General features: G+C 43.7%; 1 protein-coding gene across 13 annotated transcripts in view; it reads left to right on the top strand.

Moving 5' to 3' along the window:
- The first annotated feature begins 1,341 nt into the window (after nt 1-1,341).
- LOC132452628 (NACHT, LRR and PYD domains-containing protein 12-like) overlaps nt 1,342-19,698 on the top strand; it is a 102,773-nt gene continuing 84,416 nt past the window's right edge. For 2 of the 13 annotated variants that reach the window (XR_009524432.1, XM_060045331.1), the window contains exons 1-4: nt 1,934-2,311; nt 2,890-2,986; nt 3,099-3,215; nt 3,287-3,403. Coding sequence is in view for 6 of the 13 variants with exons in the window: in XM_060045331.1 (XP_059901314.1) it covers nt 2,904-2,986; nt 3,099-3,215; nt 3,287-3,403 (317 nt within the window). In the remaining 7 variants the exon portion in view is untranslated. Of the gene's footprint in view, nt 2,312-2,889; nt 2,987-3,098; nt 3,216-3,286; nt 3,404-3,530; nt 3,601-5,329; nt 5,559-5,923; nt 7,755-8,152; nt 8,327-10,686; nt 10,861-12,781; nt 12,956-13,231; nt 13,406-15,182; nt 15,357-15,529; nt 15,577-16,069; nt 16,794-19,698 lie in introns of those variants that run through there. The other 11 variants (XR_009524433.1, XM_060045333.1, XR_009524434.1 and 8 more) reach the window with 9 other exon arrangements.

The following is a 19,698-nucleotide window of genomic DNA, read 5'->3' as shown; positions in this document are numbered from 1 at the left end:
AAAGATTTCCAAAGTGCTACAGGCACTGGGTGCGAAACATAGGGTCGGGAGACCCACCGTCTCCACCCACTCCTCACTTACAAAGCTCTCCAGAACCTAGCCCCCAGTTACCTCTGGGACCTCCTCCAAGAATACACTCCCTCCCGCCAACCTCTGCTGGACAACTGTATCCCCACATCACGACTCATTACGAATGGGTGCCCGGTCATTCAGCTGTTCTGCACCCAGGCTCTGACTGGAACTCCCTCCCCCCACACATAAAACAGTCTGACACAATAGAAACTGACGTAGTTCCCGCTGGTGGCTGATACGTTTGCCACTTTGCATATTGACTTTTTGGATTCCTCTTTGGATTCCTCTTTGGATTTCCTCTTTGGATTCCGTTTTGGATTCCGTTTTGCGGATTGAAATGTCATTTGAATATCGCAACACACGGAGCGTGGCGAAGTGGATTGCAATCACGGGGACGCTATAGCTTTTCAATTTGAATAAAGGAACTCAAAGAATTTGACAAAATGTTATTGTATTTTTATTGTTATAACTTTTGCAAATGTAATTGAGGATTGCATTGTCACTTTGCATATTAAAATACACTTTGAATAACGTATTTACAAATTACATTATGAAATTGCATAATGCATTGTCAATTGCATAACGTAATTACTTATTGAATTGCAAATTGCAAATTGCATTGCCATTTGAATTTTGCTACATATATGCTTCCATAGCTAACCCTCCAACGTGTTTCAGGACATGAGTTTAACTTCTCTAATTCATCATTCAGAGTTCAAGTTATGCGAGGGCGCACCATCAGCGAGGATTGATTGGACACCAGTGAGACACCAGTGGGACACCAGTGGGACACCAGTGAGACGTTCTGCCATTCTTCCAGAACAAACAAAGGACTGAGGCCTCCTCAGTGCTGCCCCTGCTGGCCGGACCTCCACACTGCTGTCATGTCCAGTAGATAAACGATAGCCCAGAGCAGCGGGCCGCGCCCTCATTCTCACCGCTCCCCTGATCCTCACCCCCTGAGAGGGTCCTAAACGCTGAGCCTTCTCTTTAGTCCTGGGGGGCTCTCCCTCACAGCAGAGGTCTCCTAAACGCTGAGCCTTATCTTTAGTCCTGGGGGGCTCTCCCTCACAGCAGAGGGCTCCTAAACGCTGGGCCTTCTCTATAGTCCTGGGGGGCCCTCCCTCACAGCAGAGGGGCTGCTTCAAACCGTCTGACTGATTGACCTCTGTTCAGGATGGTGAGGCCCGCCCCCCCCCTCCCCTCAAGCGCCCCTAACTGGGCTCCTAATGGCTGCTGTTGATTCTGTTTGTTTAATTATTCTTATCAATTAAACAAAGTTCCGTTCTGTACGCAATAAAAGGTTGTTTGTGCTTTAACCAAGTACGACCCCTAGAGGGCAGTGTATCTAGTGTTGATTGGGTGTAGAGATGACACAGTCGGCATGGAAACGAAACACCTCTAACGTTGGGATTCATTCATTGGTTGAAGACGGAAGGAGGAATGAAGGAAACAATTAAATGAATCCAATATAATACGTCTGTAAATAAACAGATATAGGGAATCAGAGTATTGTTACTCCTGGGGGCGCAGCGCCACACTCAGCACAACTCCCCCGCTATTTTTCAAAACCTAGGTACTACCAGCCAAGTTCTTACCATGCAACATGCGAGTTGAATAGCAACTAGCCTTGAATTAGCCTCAGAGGTAATAACTTACTTCCGGGTCTGTCCTGTCCCTGGTTTGATCCGAGGTGTTTCCGACAGAGTGTTTTTGGGGTTGTTGTCTTTTATGTCCGTTAACTCAGAAAAGTTTTCAAAATAAAAGTGTTTCCTAAGCTTCTCTTTTTTTCCAGTTGTAGTTTGATACTCTGAGAGTCCCAGGATTTCCCCACAGACGATATTAAGTAGGCTACAGCATTACTATACGTTGACTTTGTATGGAGTCGAATGCGCCCGTCGCCTGGAACGCGTCTATACATTGACTTTGCATGGAAGTTGCGCCGCCCCTTCGCTTTTGGTGTGAACGCGCCATTACTTTAGTTTCACTTTTCACATAAACGATGTGACGCAGTTAGCTGTGGTTCAAAGCTCTTCCTCTTTCTGATCTGTCTGCCCTAAGGACCCAAGCAGCTCAATCTTTACTCTCAGAACCTTTGTTAATGTCCTGTCTCGCTTCTAAACACTTCTCTGTTATTTGGTGAACACCTACATCTCTTTATTCCCTCCTTTCCTTGCATTTGTTATTCTATATTTCCATTCAACACGGGCAGCACACTTTTCGTCACGGAAAAGATAAGGTACCGTTTCCTGAATTCCTGTTTTCTTACCAGATGTATTCAAACTATATTAATTTATTCTTACTAAATTAATCTGTTTCCAGTCCAAGCTGATTGTATCCATGTTAGTGGTGTAAAATAGGTTTAATGAAGGAGTATGCGTCAGGACATCAATAACTAGTTTTACCTTGTTGAGGGCGATAATATACGGATCATTCCTTGTATTGTGGACTTTTATTCTGTAGGGAGGTCAGAACGGTCAGAGTTTCATTGGTAACAGTTAAGAAATGATGGTTTGGAAGTGTCGGATCTAAAGGTAAATAAATAATTGTCCATAATTAAATGAACGTGTTAGAAGCAGTGTGTGTGTGTGTGTGTGTGTGTGTGTGTGTGTGTGTGTGTGTGTGTGTGTGTGTGTGTGTGTGTGATCTAGAAGACATAGAGAATGATTAGAATGTAGCTCTAGACAGAGAGAGTGATAGAGTTTGTGATCTAGACATAGGTTGAGATTGAGTGTGTAGTTCTAGACTGAGGGACATTTCATGTTTTGTACTTAAAGAGAATCCAGAGAAATAATATGGCATTGTGTTTGTGTCCAGGTCTCCAGTCTACTATGGATGAGGAGAGAGAGGAGGGGGCTCCTACCTCTAAAACCACTCTGTCTGGGGAACATGGCCGCCAGAGCAAAGCTAAGAGGTAAGAAGAGGATCTCTCTGTCTGTGACTTTTGTCCTTCTCAGAGCCCAGCACTGATATCTCATGACTCCATCATCAGTCTTAGTAAAAGCTGTGTGTGTGTTGTGTTGAAGCCCAGAGCAGCGGGAGAGAGCAGACTCCCCTGGACCCAGCTGTGTCTCCTTGAAGAGTGACTGGTCTATGGATTATCCGCATAACTTTAGAGATGGAAATCAATCTATTGAGAAGAGGTGATGATTTATCAGATATTCTACAACTATATCTATCAGACATCCTTTAATCCGGGTTCTTGTTTTTATAGAAGAGTCCAGAAGGAGAGAGCAGACTCCCCTGGACCCAGCTGTGTCTCCTTGAAGAGCGACCGCTCTATGGATCATCCTCCTAGACTTAAAGATGGACGCCCCTCCAGAGAGGAGAGGTAGGAGTTTCCAACAAACTAGTAGTTTTACTGACTGATATTTACAATCAGGAAATTTTTGTATTAAAAATATACTGTGTGTGTGTGTGTGTGTGTGTGTGTGTGTGCGCGCACGCTGTCTCCACAGGCGACTCCAGGAGAGGTCAAAGGTTACCAGTGCTCAGTCTGTACAGCAGCATCAAGCAGAGCTGATGAAGGTGTGTAAATTAAACAAGACATTTGACTTCAGCTCTAAACAGGGGCGCCGTAAAGGGAGGGGTGGGGGGAATTCATCATAATCAAGTTAATATATTTATTTATTTTAATTTAAACAAACAAGGGGTTTGTTCCTCCATGTTTGGCTAAATGTTCAGTATAGTCTATATATTCCACCTCTGTCTCTTTATTGCATGGTTCAGTCTTGCGTGGATCCAGTTTTCAGCACAGAGTCTTCCACTCGGTCAGCTTACAAACAGAACAGACGGAGAACAGACTGTCAGTAGTTTGACACGTCGTCGTTGATGTAGAAGTCGGGGTATCAGAAACAGAGAGCTGAGAGGGAGGAAAAGGTCACCCAGTTTATACAAACAAAGGTTTTTATTTATTTACCTTCCTTCCCTATCAATCAAATAGTTCTTCATAAAACATGAAATTCATAAATATGAATCAATAAATGAGGGAGACAGGTGGATGACCCGGGAAGTCTGTTTATTTAGGCCTTCACAAATTTTCTTCTACTTATCAACTATACAGCCAGGGTAGGTCTGTGAATACTGACCCCTAGTGGTGAAAAGTAATAGCAGAGTATGAAGACAGTCTGTGTCTTTTCTGTCCCATTTTACTGAGGTGTTTAGAGCCAGTGTAACATTACTGGCATCTGACAAACTTTGGGAACAAATTGACCAAAATGTAAAACACCACTGAATTTCATGAATTTCTCAAGAGGAAAGCCTTTTGCCAGAACAGCAACCGTAATGAGAGATGTATAGGGATTTATGCATAGGGAATCATGTATAGGGCTGGGATAAAAGATCATTTTTTAAACGATTAATCTAGAGTTTATTTTTTCGATGCATCGATTAATCTAACGATTAATTTTTTCAGTTCGATTATCGATTATCTCCCCATTAATTGACTAATAGCAATTGATAGCAATATAGCAATTGATGTTGATTTACATATCTGAATGAAAAAAACATGAATTCCTTAACATTGCAATACATGTTTATTGCCTTTAAATTCCAAAATAAAAGTGCAAAGTAATGCATTCTTAGAAGTCTACGTTGCTCAGTCATCTGCAGCTGCTCTCGGGTGGCGCCTCTTCAGGTGCTGATGCATTGCCGTGGTGCTTGAATGGAAAGTCATCTCCATTTTGCAAAGATGTCATATCACGGAATCGTTTCCTTTTACATTAAAGAATTCCCATACTTTAGAGGAACGAGTGCGTGGAGCCTTGCACTTATGATAGTCTGAGGAGCCACTCGCGTTGCCACTACGCTCCGGCGCCGCCATCTTCGTTTTGGGTTTTTCGAATCTACGCACATTTTTCACGTCGACGTAATTTATGCGTCTACATCATCGATTACGTCGACGCATTGTCCTAGCCTTACTCATGTACGTCTTACATTCATACATCAATGGTCAATGACAGCAGGCTTAGTATTAGGTAATTAGCAGTACGCTACACTAGAGCTAGTCTATCAATCTATGGGTGGTCAAATGGATTTTCTAGGCTGGTGGGTGGTCTAGGTTGGAGGCCCAATCTATTATTTGATAAGGCCCACAATCTCTAGTGGTGCCCCTGGCTCGACATGGGCAATAAAAGCATATTTTGTGGAGCTCCAGTTTTCCCTCTATAGACCAGGGAGACATTAATCTAGGACTGACGCTTCTGATGTCCTCGGTTAGTTCAAAGTAAAGTTCTCCTTGATGTTTGTTCTGTTCCAGAGGGCTGAGGAGAACGCACACGCTTTTCTAGACAAGGAGCTGAAGAAGCTCTGGAGGGATCTCTTCTCAAATTACCCACAATGCTCAGAGAGTCAGAGGGAGAAGGAGGAGGAGCTGGATGATAAGAACGAGGAGCAGAGGAGGCGCGCCATAGAGGGAGTGGTAGACATCACAAAGCTCTGCCTGATGGAGATGAACCAGGAGGAACTGGCCGACAAGCTGGGGAGTGGTAAGATACTCATATATAGGTTAAATGGTTTGATCCAGATATGTAGGGTCATTGTGGGGGTATCAGGTTGAATGGTTTGATCCAGATATGTAGGGTTATTGTGAGGTATCAGCTTAAAGAATTGTAAACATTAAACTGCAGATCATTAAACTGCAGATCAACAGCAGAATTCAGTGAAAGAGATGCACCACTATCTTGTAATATCAGGTTAGCAAGTCACTGATACCACTGATACTCAACAACGACAGCACTACTAATAAAGTTATAAGATCCATGTAAAGTAGAATTGTGTAATACTTTTTTCTTTACACAAGTAATATTGCTTGGAAATATGAATGCTATGTTTCTTCTGGTTTGGGATTTAGGAGCTGTTGCGGTCCAGTGGCAACATGAACTCAAGGCTCATCTGAAGAAGAAGTTCCACTGTGTGTTTGAGGGAATCGCTAGAGCCGGAGAGCAGAGACCTCTGAATGAGATCTACACAGAGCTCTTCATCACAGAGAGAGGCAGTGGAGAGGTCAACAAGGAACACGAGGTCAGACTGATTGAAAAGGCATCCAGGAAAACTGCCAATGAGGAAACACCAATCAGATGTGAAGACATCTTTAAACCTGGACAAGATAAACCAATCAGAACAATTATGACAACCGGAGTGGCCGGCATTGGTAAAACTCTCTTAACCCACAAGTTCACTCTGGACTGGGCAGAAGGCAAAGCCAACCAAGACATAGACTTCGCATTTCTCCTCACTTTCAGAGAGCTGAATTTACTGAAAGGGAAAGAGTTTAGCTTGCTGGAACTTCTTCATCAGTTTTCTGTTGAAACCAAAGAATCAGGAATCTACAGATACGACCATGACCAAGTAGTCTTCATCTTGGATGGTCTGGATGAGTGTCGACTTCCTCTGGACTTCCAGAACAACCCGATCTGGACGGATGTCACCAAGCCGACCTCAGTGGAGGTGCTGCTGACAAACATCATCAGGGGAGTCCTGCTTCCCTCTGCCCGCATCTGGATAACCACACGCCCTGCCGCAGCCAATCAGATCCCTGCTGAGTGTGTTCACATGGTGACAGAGGTGAGAGGGTTCAACGACCCACAGAAGGAGGAGTACTTCAGGAAGAGATTCAGAGAGGGGACAATGGCCACCACAATCATCTCTCACGTCAAGAAATCTCGAAGCCTCCACATCATGTGTCACATCCCAGTCTTCTGTTGGATCACTGCTACAGTTCTAGTGGACTTCTTCAAAACATCCCAGAGAGGAGAAGAGGTGCCCAAGACCGTGACTCAGATGTACAGCCACTTCCTGAGGGTTCAGTCCATACAGGGGGACAGGAAGTATCATGGGAGAGCTGAAACTGATCCGCACTGGAGTTCAGAGAGCAGGGAGATCATTGTTTCTCTGGGGAAACTGGCTTTTAACCAGCTGGAGAAAGGCCAGCTGATCTTCTACGAGGCAGACTTGGCAGAGTGTGACATCGATATCAGAGCAGCCTCAGTGTACTCAGGAGTGTTCACCCAGATCTTTAAAGAGGAGTGTGGACTGCACCAGGACAGGATGTTCTGCTTCATCCATCTGAGCATCCAGGAGTTTCTGGCTGCCCTTTATGTCTTTCTGTCCTACATCAACACTGGTGTCAACCTGCTCTCAGAAGAACATCCAACCTCCAGGGAAGCTGAACTCCTCCCCCTCTACCAGAGTGCTGTGGACAAGGCCTTACAGAGTGAGAACGGGCACCTGGACTTGTTCCTCCGCTTCCTCCTGGGCCTCTCTCTAGAGACCAATCAGATGCTCCTACAAGGTCTGCTGGGACCAAGAGGAAGTAAATTACAGGACAATCTAACAAAAAACGTTCCATCCGGGCAGACAGGAAGGAGGTCACAAATCAATACCCAAATAGTCCATTACATCAAGGAGAAGATAGGTGGAGATCTCTCTCAAGAGAGAAGCATCAATCTGTTCCACTGTCTGAATGAACTGAATGACAGTTCTCTAGTGGAGGAGATCCAACAGTACCTGTCATCAGGAAGTCTCTCCACTGAATCTCTCTCCTCTGCTCAGTGGTCAGCTCTGGTCTTCATCGTACTGACATCAGAAGAGCAGCTCGACGTGTTTTACCTGAAGAAATACTCTGCTTCTGAGGAGGGTCTTCTGGGGCTGCTGCCATTGGTCAAAGCCTCCAAAACATCTCTGTAGGTTCACTCTTGGCATGTATTAACCATACAGCACTATACATATTACTAGAATATAAAAGTTGTAGTAAATTCAGTTGTAGTGCACTAAGAACATGTATTGCAATGCACGCAATACAATATATATAATACTAGAATACAAAAGTTACAATAACATACAACATATATCTGTAGGCATACTGATAACATGTTTTACGATACACACTATATACATAATTCTATAAAAGTAATATTATGATAGTTTTCTGTTATAGCATTTTTGTTAGTATCAACATTGTACACCTAATATGTAACTACCATTTAAAGATCTAATCGTATAATCATTTGTTCAACTATCAGAAAAGTCTTATCAAACATTTAATCACGGTTCTCAACATGTTCTGTTTTTTTGTGTGAAGGCTGAACAGCTGTAAGCTGTCAGAGAGATGCTGTAATGCTCTGGCCTCAGTTCTCAGCTCCAACTCCTCTAGTCTGAGAGAGCTGGACCTGAGTACCAATGAACTGCTGAATTCAGGAGTGAAGCTGCTCTCTGCTGGACTGGGGAGTCCACACTGTACACTGGAAACTCTCAGGTCAGTTTTACTAAGTGCAAACAGTTACACCACAAGGTTCGGTTTCAGAATACTTTTAACTACTGTCTCCTGGTCTGAGAATGACACCTAAATGACGTCAAACTATATCAGATAATAACTCAGTACCTTTGATGACCACATGTGTTAGAGTGGTGCCATTGGACATATTACACCTTGTTGTTTATGTGGGATGCGAAAATGAAAACATGAAAAAGTAATCCCAAAGTTGACTTTTCAATTATAAACACAAAATATAATATGCCTTCCCACAATCCACTGTTAACTGGTCAGTGGTGGTTAAACAAATGAAGTCACAGTATTTGCATCCATTCAAGTTTATCGGTCTAATTAAACCAGCAGCCAGATCAATGTTGACCCTGCGTTAGCTGAACCTCTGAAGCTAAGCAGGTGGGCTTGGATAGTACTGGATGGGAGACCAACTGGGAACACTGAGCTGCTGCTGGAAGTGGTGTCGGTTGGTGGCCAGTAGGTGGCACTCTTCCCTCTGGCCAGAGCATAAATCCTGATGCTCCAGTGCAGTGACGGGGACACTGGGCTGTAGAAGGTGCCGTCCTTCGGAGGAGACGTAACGCTGAGGTCCTGACTCACTGAGGTTATTAAAGATCCCAGGGCACTTATCTCAGAAAGAGTTGGGGATTCCCCGGGTCCCGGCTAAAACTGACCAACCAGACTCATTCAATCTGGCCCCCTATTCATCCCCCTGTTTAAATGATGATTAATCCCTGATTCATTAATCCCCTCACTCTCCACCTCAAGCTGGTGTGTAATTGATTGATTGAAATGATTGAAATTCTTTTTTGACACATGCACAAACGTAAGCATACAAAAGTACATGTCAAAAGGATAACACATAAAAGCCCATGGGCTTATTTCCATTGTGGTCCCTTGGTAGTGTAAGCATGTATATAGGTGTATGTAAGTTTGTGTGTTAAAGATAATGTACATGACAATGGGGTCAACAAAGTAAAATATGACATTCCAATCACACATTCACAATTCATGTGTGGTGAGCGTTCTGGCGCCGATTGGCTGCCGTGCATCACCTATGTGGATGCTACACATTCGTGATGGTTAGTGAGGTCCCCCCTTCACTGTAAAGCCCTATATGAAGTCAATGGAAGGGGACTTGAAAAGCGCTGCATGAATGTATAGTTCATTTCAAGTTCATAAATGTGTAATTTTCATAGGAAAAACTCAACAATTAATTTTTTGTCTCCATGACTGTATAAGGTCTTTGCTACGTCATCATTTTTTATAGATATATTTTATCTTCAGAACTTCAATTGAAGACATAAAATAGAGAAATAGGTCAAACAATTTAAGATTTAGAAATACAGAACAATATATGTAGAAATACAGAGCAACATAAAACAATTGAATATGAATAAATACAGAACAACATAAAACTATTGATTATGTAAAAATATAGAGCAACATAATAGGATTGAATATGTAGAAATAGAACAAAATAAAACCATTGAATATGTAGAAATAAAAGCAACATAATTGAATATGTTGACATACAGGACAACATAAATTAATGCGTCGAAATGCAGAACTTAAAACGATTGAATATGTAGGAATGCAAAGCAACATAAAACTATTGACTATGTAGAAATACAGAACAGCATAATTGAAAATGTAGATATACAAAGCATCATAAAACGATGTAGGAAAACATATACATAAAAAGATAGAATTATGTAGGAATACAGAGCATCATTAAACAATTGAACATGTAGAAATACAGAATAATAGAAATCTATTTAATATGTAGGGATACAGAATAAGATCAAAGGTTTGAATATGTAGAGAAGCAAAGCCCCAGAGGGGTTTCATAGTCGTCCTTGATTTGAAGCCCGGTAAAAGTGTCTGAAGTCAGGAAGGGCAAGTGCCCTTAGTGTTTTAGGTTTTTGTAAATGAGCTTAAGCACATTTATGATGATTGATCAAAATAAAAGGTTGAATTAATGAATCAATAGTCTCACAGAAGGAAGCATTGGGACTGATAGAGCGCTGAAGGCCCTCCTTGGCTCCACAGCCCTCTGCTTCGTTAGGTCTGACTCTGTTCACACAGAGTTCAGGATCCCTACGGCCATCAGGGGACTGCTGAAGGAAGTTTGAATGTCCACGGTCATCTCCTTGAGCTCACTCCCTGATCCCTGATAGCAGCGAGGAGAGCGGAGGCGCTAGCATCACTGGACGTCCTCCCCTCCAGTGTGGCCCCATGGCGGCCCTGTGCTGTTCGTTAGCTACACCATGTTTCTCCTGTGAGCTGGTTGGATCTTTTAAGCACTTTTAATCTCACTTCCTAACAGGTTATTTTTATTGTGTGTGCAGGCTGAATTGCTGTGGGCTGTCAAAGGGATGCTGTAAAGCTCTGGCCTCAGCTCTCAGCTCCAACTCCTCTCGTCTGAGAGAGCTGGACCTGAGTTCCAATCGTCTGCAGGATTCAGGAGTGGAGCGGCTCTCTGCTGGACTGGGGAGTCCACACTGTACACTGGAAACTCTCAGGTCAGTTTTACTTAACGTGCAAACAGTTCTGTATCAGGAGACTATTAAAAAAGACTACTTGCCCCTGGTTTGAGGATCAATCCTAAATGCCGTCTAAATATATAATCGAATGACTCAGTACCTTTGCTGACCACGTTTATCAGGGTGCTGCCATTGGACATATTACACCTTGTTGTTTATGTGGGAAAATGAAAAGTTGAAAAGTTATCCAAGAGTTGCCATTGCATCTTTTCAATTATATACGCAAAATGTAATAATAGTTCCCTCCCACAATCTCCTGTTAACGGGAGAGTGGGAGTTAAACGAATGTAGTCACAGTATTTGCATCAATCAAAGGTTATAGGTCTACGTAGACTAATTATATTTTGGCGAGCAGCACACGCGCGTGTGTGCGTGCTTGTGGTGTATTGAGTAACTGCTTTAAACCTGGTCTCCCGTCGGGTCATTCCTGTGCTGCTCGCCACATTATAATTAATCTATGTAGACCTATAACCTTTGATTGATGCAAATACTGTGACTTAATTTGTTTAAAGGGGACATATTATACCATCTATCCGTCATACATCTAGGTGGACACGCCCACCTGTGATGCCAGAAGCTGCACAGTTTCAAAATGGCTTGTTATGGCTAATCACACTCATACCTGGTGGTGTAATATGTCCCCTTTAAACAAATGTAGTCACAGTATTTGCATCAATCTAAGGTTATAGGTCTACGTAGACTGATTATATTGTGGCGAGCAGCACAGGACTGACCCGACGGGAGACCAGGGCCCCGTTTCCCAAAGCATCGTCAGCCTAAGTGGTTCGTGAAGTTCGTCGTATGAGCATCGTACAGTTTTCACACCGTTGCGTAACGAACGTCAGGAAAACACTCGTAGCTAACGAGGGCTCCAGGGGTGCTCGTAGGGTGCTAAGAGCATCGTTACTATAGCCTCAGTGGAGTCACCTGCTGGACATTCAGTGGTATTGGATGTGTTTTATTAAAACACATCCAATACCACGGCATGTCCAGCTGGCACCATTTCGCAATGCCCCCAAAACAGTGGTTACTGCCAATATATTACTCATAGACTACTGTAGGATTTACAAAACAAAGACTCAGACAGAGTCAACAACAACAAAATTGATTGCAGCAATTTAAAATTCCACAAATAAATGCGCAGCCGAAATGTACCGATCAAACGCCACGTCCCAAGGCAACCCTCTCACAAGGCATATAATAAAATCAAATGATTCCATTGGTCTTGTGTGGGAGGTCGCTTTCGAGCTAAACTTGCTGTCTCCCTCTGTTTTTAATTTAACCATCGTGGTTGGTCTTCGTATTGATTAATGACAGAAGACATACCGTACATGAATCATGCTGAGACCAGCGGGTGTCGGAGTATCTCTGCAGGCGTTTTTTGTTGCGATTGTTTGCCATAAAGCACTGTGGGAGCTTCGGTGAGGCTGTGTTGAAGTTCATTATTAATTGGACCGTGTCTAGACAGTAACGAACATCGCTGAAATTTAGGTTTGCAAGATCCTTTGTGAGAATGATCGTACGAGCTTGGATCCATCGTTATCGGGAAACGGGGCCCGGGTTTAAAGCAGTTACACAACGCAAGACCCAGAGAGTTGCCTTTTTTTTTACACACACACACACACACACACACACACACACACACACACACACACACACACACACACACACAAAGCCCTTGGTGGCGGTGCCGCTTCCCCCGAGCCTCCCAGGATCCTTTGCGGCTCCCGGACACGGTGACCACGGCCGTGACCACCACAATACAATTTACAGAAGAATAATGTATCATCCTTTTTATATAACTATCAGAAAAGAAAAGATTCTGATAGCTTACTATCAGAAAAGTCGTCTAAAACATTAAATCAGGGTTCCTAACATGTTCTGTTTATTGTGTGTGAAGGCTGATTGGCTGTCATCTGTCAGAGCGATGCTGTGAAGCTCTGGCCTCAGTTCTCAGCTCCAACTCCTCTAGTCTGAGAGAGCTGGACCTGAGTACAAATGATCTGCAGGATTCAGGAGTGAAGCTGCTCTCTGCTGGACTGGGGAGTCCACACTGTACACTGGAAACTCTCAGGTCAGTTTTACTCAAAGTGGAAACCTTTACAGCACAAGAATCTTTATGACAAAAAAGTAACAAAAAAACGTCAATAAAGACATTTAATGTAGAATGTACAGTTTACTATTTTTTATTATTATTATTCTACCTATTCACATGTAGTCAGGCTTTTTTAAAGCTTATTATTAGAATTTAAACATAAAAAAAATTAACATTGGCGTAACTTCTCTTTCAATTATGGAAAATGTTAAAGACATAAACACAGTAACATGATCTTTTATTTTGTGTGTGAAGGCTGACTGGCTGTCATCTGTCAGAGAGATGCTGTGAAGCTCTGGCCTCAGTTCTCAGCTCCAACTCCTCTAGTCTAAAAGAGCTGGACCTGAGTACCAACGATCTGCAGGATTCAGGAGTGAAGCTGCTCTCTGCTGGACTGGGGAGTCCACACTGTACACTGGAAACTCTCAGGTCAGGGTTAGGGTTAAATGTGTCTTTGGGTTTGTATAATAGTAAGGGATAATCCAGGACTAGGTGGGCTGTGATCTAAAAGAACAGACGACACGTGTCTAAAGCCCAGTTCAGACCAAAGATTAGCCTCGCAACGACTTGCAACTCGCAACTCCTTCCAACTCCTTGCGACGAGACGGGCTGCGACGTTCTAAAAATGGGGCAGTTCAAACTGCTGCACCGGGTGGCGACGTCAGGTGGTTTCCCTAGCAACTGGGAACGCTCTGGCACAGCTGAGAGCCGCAACAGCATCAGCATCACGCTAAAAAGTAGCCTAACTTAGGTTTGCGATTAGGTTGCTTGAGCTTGCACCCCAATTTAGCCTCCCGGAACTACACACACATTGGCGGTTTATTGGGTTTCATTCTGATGTAAATGCGACGGCTCCGCGGTTCCGGGGGGGGGGCGGGGGCTTGGGCAGAGGTGTTGCTGCGCTGTCTCCACAGAGACAGGAGCAGTTCTAACTTTGTAGAGAGATTTCTATTTGCAAAAACTGTTGGTTTATTTTTATTGATCCCCTTCGAGAATTTGTGTGCAAATGGGGGGGGGACTAGGCTATATTCTCGCCTTCCTACTTTGTAAAGCGCGTTGTAGGCCTGTTGCTTTTGGGCCGATACTGCGCCCATTCCTTGATTCGTTCTGCCGCAGCACTCCAAACAATACATTTTATTCCAATGTTCGTCAAATCCACTCCAATAGTGGTCCTGCATTGAGTTGAAATCCAACTCTAATGAATATATGGTCCAGTTTTAAGTTTCAAGAATATTTATACATTCCCAGGGCATGTTAAATGAGTGCATGCCCCGCCACTCATAACACACTTGTAAAATGCAGTCGTCAATTGATGGAATGGGTTATTTCATACATCATCACAAACAAAATTTGGATTTAATCAAATAAATTACAGATAAATAATACTGAAATGGCCACTTTTTGGTTGAACACATTTGAAGGAAATAATTACGATCCCCCAATGTTGACCTGTAGTTAGGGTTAGGGTCACGCTGCTGCAACTCTTCCCCTGCGACGTTCCAAAACAGCCTTGTTGCGAGGCGAATCTTTGGTCTGAACTGGGCTTAAGATCCCCACCAGATTCAGCATCATTATTCATTTGTAGGCTGGGGTCAACATGTCAGTGGAGCACAGATGGGAGGAGGGAGGCCAAGAGGCCAGAGGAGGAACAGAACTTTAGAGGACGAGGATTCTAGGAACATCATTTTTATTTTTTAAGGGTTGTTTATTTTTGCTGTCTTGTTAGCTGCTAGTGTGTCATTAGTTAACAGGTTATTCTAGCTGACAGAACACTGGCCAGCTGATGTGAGGGTGAGGGGTTGCTATACTGTTAACTGCTAGCATGTTATGTATGTTATGTGTGATGTAACTCTGACCAGCTCATGTGAGGGTTAGGGTTAGGGGTTGCTGTCTGTATGTTATGGATGTTATGTGTTATATGTTTTGTAACTCTGAGGAGTTGCCATTAGTGTAGACATGAGGCTCGGTGATGGTTGCTCTAGACGGGCTGTGATCTGAATTAAATCATAAAGCTTTAAGTTGTCCTTCATATGGAATTAATACTTTATTAATCTGTTTACTTCAGTAAGAAATATTCTCTTCCAGATAGAATAAATAAGTGTGTGTGTGTGTGTGTGTGTGTGTGTGTGTGTGTGTGTGTGTGTGTGTGTGTGTGTGTGTGTGTGTGTGTGTGTGTGTGTGTGTGTGTGTGTGTGTGTGTGTGTAGGTTGTCTGGCTGCCTGGTCACACAGGAAGGCTGTGCTTCTCTGGCCTCCGCTCTGAGCTCCAACCCCTCCCATCTGACAGAGCTGGACCTGAGCTACAATCACCCAGGAGACTCAGGAGCTGCGCTGCTCTCTGCTGGACTGGAGGATCCACGCTGGAGACTGGACACTCTCAGGTATGGAGAGGACAGCTCATCATTCAGAGAAAATGTCTCCTACAAGGATTCAACCCTCTGCTAGATGAAGTTGTTTGAAAAGGCAGCTGTAACTTATGTTGTGTAGAAAGTGATGAGACAGCAGATGATGAAGGTGAATGTTTCATGCTGCTCTCACTTTGTTTCCCCCCCAGTGTGGAGCACAGTGGAGTGTGGAGACTGAAACCAGCTCTAAAGAAGTGTAAGTGTCTGTTTGATTCATCACGAAGCACACTAACTATTGAGCTGGAAATTCCATCCACACAGCAGGAGGTGACGTCTGTTCATTCAGATCTTTCTCGGAATGAAGCTGATGACTGACATCATGTATCTTACATATATAAACATTACCATAATTGCTGTGATTATATCATGAGTGATGATTTTACAACATTAGACATAACACCATAATAATCAGGATACTGTTAATCATAATTACATGTCTATATTATATTCAAAAACTATTAAATTATGCTATTAACTTGTCGCTATTATAATAATTATAATATTGTTTTAATTCCTGTCATTACATTAGCTATAGCACATAATAATCATGTTAACATGTTTTGAATGATGCATGTGTTTCACCTTAGATTTAAATTAGAGCTGGTGATGCTGTTTATTTAATAATGATGATGATGATAATTATAATTAATAATATTGGTTTAGCAGCCTAATCATGTTCCTCCCGTCAGATGCCTGTGAACTCACACTGGACCCCAACACAGCCTACAGACGACTCTCTCTGTCTGAGGACAGCAGGAAGGTGACGCAGGGTGAAGAGGACCAGCCGTATCCGGATCACCCAGAGAGGTTTGACGTCGCGCACCAGGTGTTGTGTAGAGAGGGTCTGCCTGGCCGCTGCTACTGGGAGGTAGAGTGGGGAGGAGGGGTTGGTATAGGAGTGGCATACAGAGGAATGACAAGGAGAGGAGGGGGTGATGACAGCCTGCTTGGATGGAACAACAAGTCCTGGAGTCTTGTTTGTGATGACGATGACGCTGCTGTCTACGCTGCCCGTCACAACGGTAGTTCAACAGCCATACGTCTCCCCCCCCCTCACTCTAACAGAGTAGGAGTGTATCTGGACCGGCCCGCTGGCTCTCTGTCCTTCTACAGAGTGTCCCCAGGAGGAGGAGGGTCCTCAGACACACTGACACACATCCACACCTTCCAGGCCTCCTTCACCCAGGAGGTCCTCCTCCCTGGGTTTAGGTTAGGTGAGAGTGGTTCCTCAGCGTCTCTGGGAGTGTCCATTGTAGACACACAAACACACACATGTAGACAGTCATAAACACACCCAAACCAACAAACACATATGTACATAGAAATTAACACACACACACACACACGCAAACAAACACATCGTTCATGACTCTATAAACACACACAAGCACACACAAACAAACACATCGCACTCTATAAATACACACACACACACGTACACAGGCTTATACACACACACACACACACACACACACACACACACACACACACACACACACACACACACACACAGACTTATTTACACAGACATGCACTCACACACACACACATCGTTCATGGATCTAAACCCACAGCAGGTCAGTGTGCCGGTGGTAAGCAGCAGGTAACATCAGTGTCTCTCGTGGTTCATCTCTCAGCCCTCTCTGTGTTCAGCTGGGCTGCTGAGCGTCAGATTAGAGGGGGCCGCTTGGGTCTGGGGGGTCCTCACAGTCCTGACGTTGTTGAGGACCAGCTGTTAGGGGGACGTTTGAATACCTGTGGACCCATGGACGTACCTGTAGTGCATCGGGTTGTTGAGCAGCAGCTGTTGCTGCTCTGAGGGGTCAACCCGTTCAGTGGAAGTACAACACTTTGTGATTGATTTAAATACTCCACTGAACTCCAAATGCTGCATATTATTGGGCTTCTGGAAGGTTCAGCGTAAACCATGAAAGGAAGATCTTCCTTTGGTTTAAGCCGGTTGTACAAAGATTTACTTTCTAATGTAAAATGTGTTTTAAATGTTGATTGATTGGTATTTTATTTTGCTACAATATTTCATATATTTTCCACATCGTTTTAAAGGAATCCAAAATCAGTTTATTTTTTGCCATGCCTGACATGGAACGTGATTTAAAGCAGATTTAACAACATAATCATGAATGATGATAAGAGTTCTATGGGAAAGGGTAACGTTGTTGTAAATTACTTTCAACGGAAGATCGTTTCTTTGTGTTCTGTTGGGAACAAGTCAACATGTTCAGTCATTAAAGATACCTGTTTATGATTTGTAATTGTTCATAAATCATTATGTTAATAAACTACTCAGTGGGTCAAATGAACGTTCTCGTGTGTTCAGACGATTCTTCCCGGTAGTTCAGTTGAAATCCTCCAAGTCTTCTGGAGACGTTACCTCCAACACAACAGTGGAGTCTCCATTCACCCCTTCATCAGTGTGGAGGGAGGATATTACCACACGCACAACAGTGGAGTCTCCATTCACCCCTTCATCAGTGTGGAGGGAGGATATTAACACACACACACACAACAGTGGAGTCTCCATTCACCCCTTCATCAGTGTGTGGAGAGGTTAATACCACACACACAACAGTGGAGTCAGATTTTTTTAACCACACACTCGTATACAAAAACAAAAAGTAAGTAAAAAGGTGGCGAGCCTATCTGGCGAGCTAACCAGCTAGGCTCTGGCGGGCCTAGCCTATCTGGCGAACTCTGCTGTCTGATTGGTTCAGAGACAGCAGGCCTGTGGTAATGCATCAGGCCCTTCGATGGTATTTCACCTTACATGGTACAGAGGTTTCCTTACGTCCTCATCTCCTCCCTCCTCACCCTAGCTGGATGCACTCCTCCAGGTAGTACCACACACACACACACACACACACACACACACACACACACACACACACACACACACACACACACACACACACACACCTTGTCAATCAAAATCAAACCATTTTCATATTTTTCTTGATACATTTTGGGACCGATGAGGTGCTGTGATTTTTGTAGTTTCCCAGATTATCAATCTCTTACATTTTGATAAAAAAAATTCTGTTGATATACAATACAGATGTTTTGTCATTTTGAAAACGCAAATATCAGTGTGGAGGGAGGATATTACCACACACACAACAGTGCAGTCTGACTTTTTTAACCACACACTCGTATACAAAAACAAAAAGTAAGTAAAAAGGTGGCGAGCCTATCTGGCGAGCTACCCAGCTAGGCAGAGCCTAGCCTATCTGGCGATCTCTGCTGTCTCTGATTGGGGTCGTCCCCATGTTCCCCGGGTCCTATGTTCCCCGCTCGGGGAACATAGGACCCGGGGAACATAGACACACTCCCCTCTGATTGGTTCAGAGACAGCAGGCCTGTGGTTAAGCATCAGGCCCTTAGATGGTATTTCACGTTACATGGTACAGAGGTTTCCTTACGTCCTCATCTCCTCCCTCCTCATCCTTGCTGTCATTGGACGGCGGGACGAAGTGGGTCAGCTGGATGCAGTCCTCCAGGTAGTACCACACACACACACACACACACACACACACACACACACACACACACACACACACACACACACACACACACACACACACCCCTTGTCAATCAAAATCAAACCATTTTTATTGATAAATGTTGGGACCAATAAGGTGCTGTGACTTTTGTAGTTTCCCAGATTATCAATCTCTTCAATTTTGCTTAAGAAAATTCTGTTAATACACAATATTGTCATTTTGAGAACGCAAATATCTGCTGACCTTCTCCCCGAAGTCGAAGCAGGGCGAGGGGAAGTTCATGTCCTGGCTGCTGAAGGACAGTCGACGGAGGTCTTGTGGATGAGGGCGTCGCGTCATTCCCGGGGTCAGGATCCTCCGCTTCTCCATGTAGAAGCACACGTTGGGGTAGGAGCCCAAAGGTTTACAGGCTGACCCCCAAACCCTGTATCACGCGATTTCATGCTCATGCGCACAAACGTTAATCTATTGAATCGTGTTCCAGAGCACGATAGTCCGACTTTTTTCGTGCTACACAAAACGAAATGTAAACCAATGCATTCTGAATGGGAGTGTTCTCAGACAATTAACGTGCTCCACAAAACGCTATGAGAGAGAGAGAGAAAGAGGGAGAGAGAGAGAGCGAGGGGGAGAGGCTTCAGAAAGGGTGTGCGCAGATAGTACAGTGCACCCTAGTTATGTTTATGCCAAAACCACAAATGCTATATATATATATATATTGCCTAATTATATATATTGACTATATATATATATATATAGGCTATATATATAATTAGGCTATAATTATATTATTTAGCGTG

The sequence above is a fragment of the Gadus macrocephalus genome, chromosome 23, assembly GCF_031168955.1.
Source record: "Gadus macrocephalus chromosome 23, ASM3116895v1".
Taxonomy (NCBI): Eukaryota; Metazoa; Chordata; class Actinopteri; order Gadiformes; family Gadidae; genus Gadus; species Gadus macrocephalus.
The sequence above is the reverse complement of the archived record's forward strand: the minus strand, read 5'-3'. Positions and strand labels throughout refer to the sequence as shown.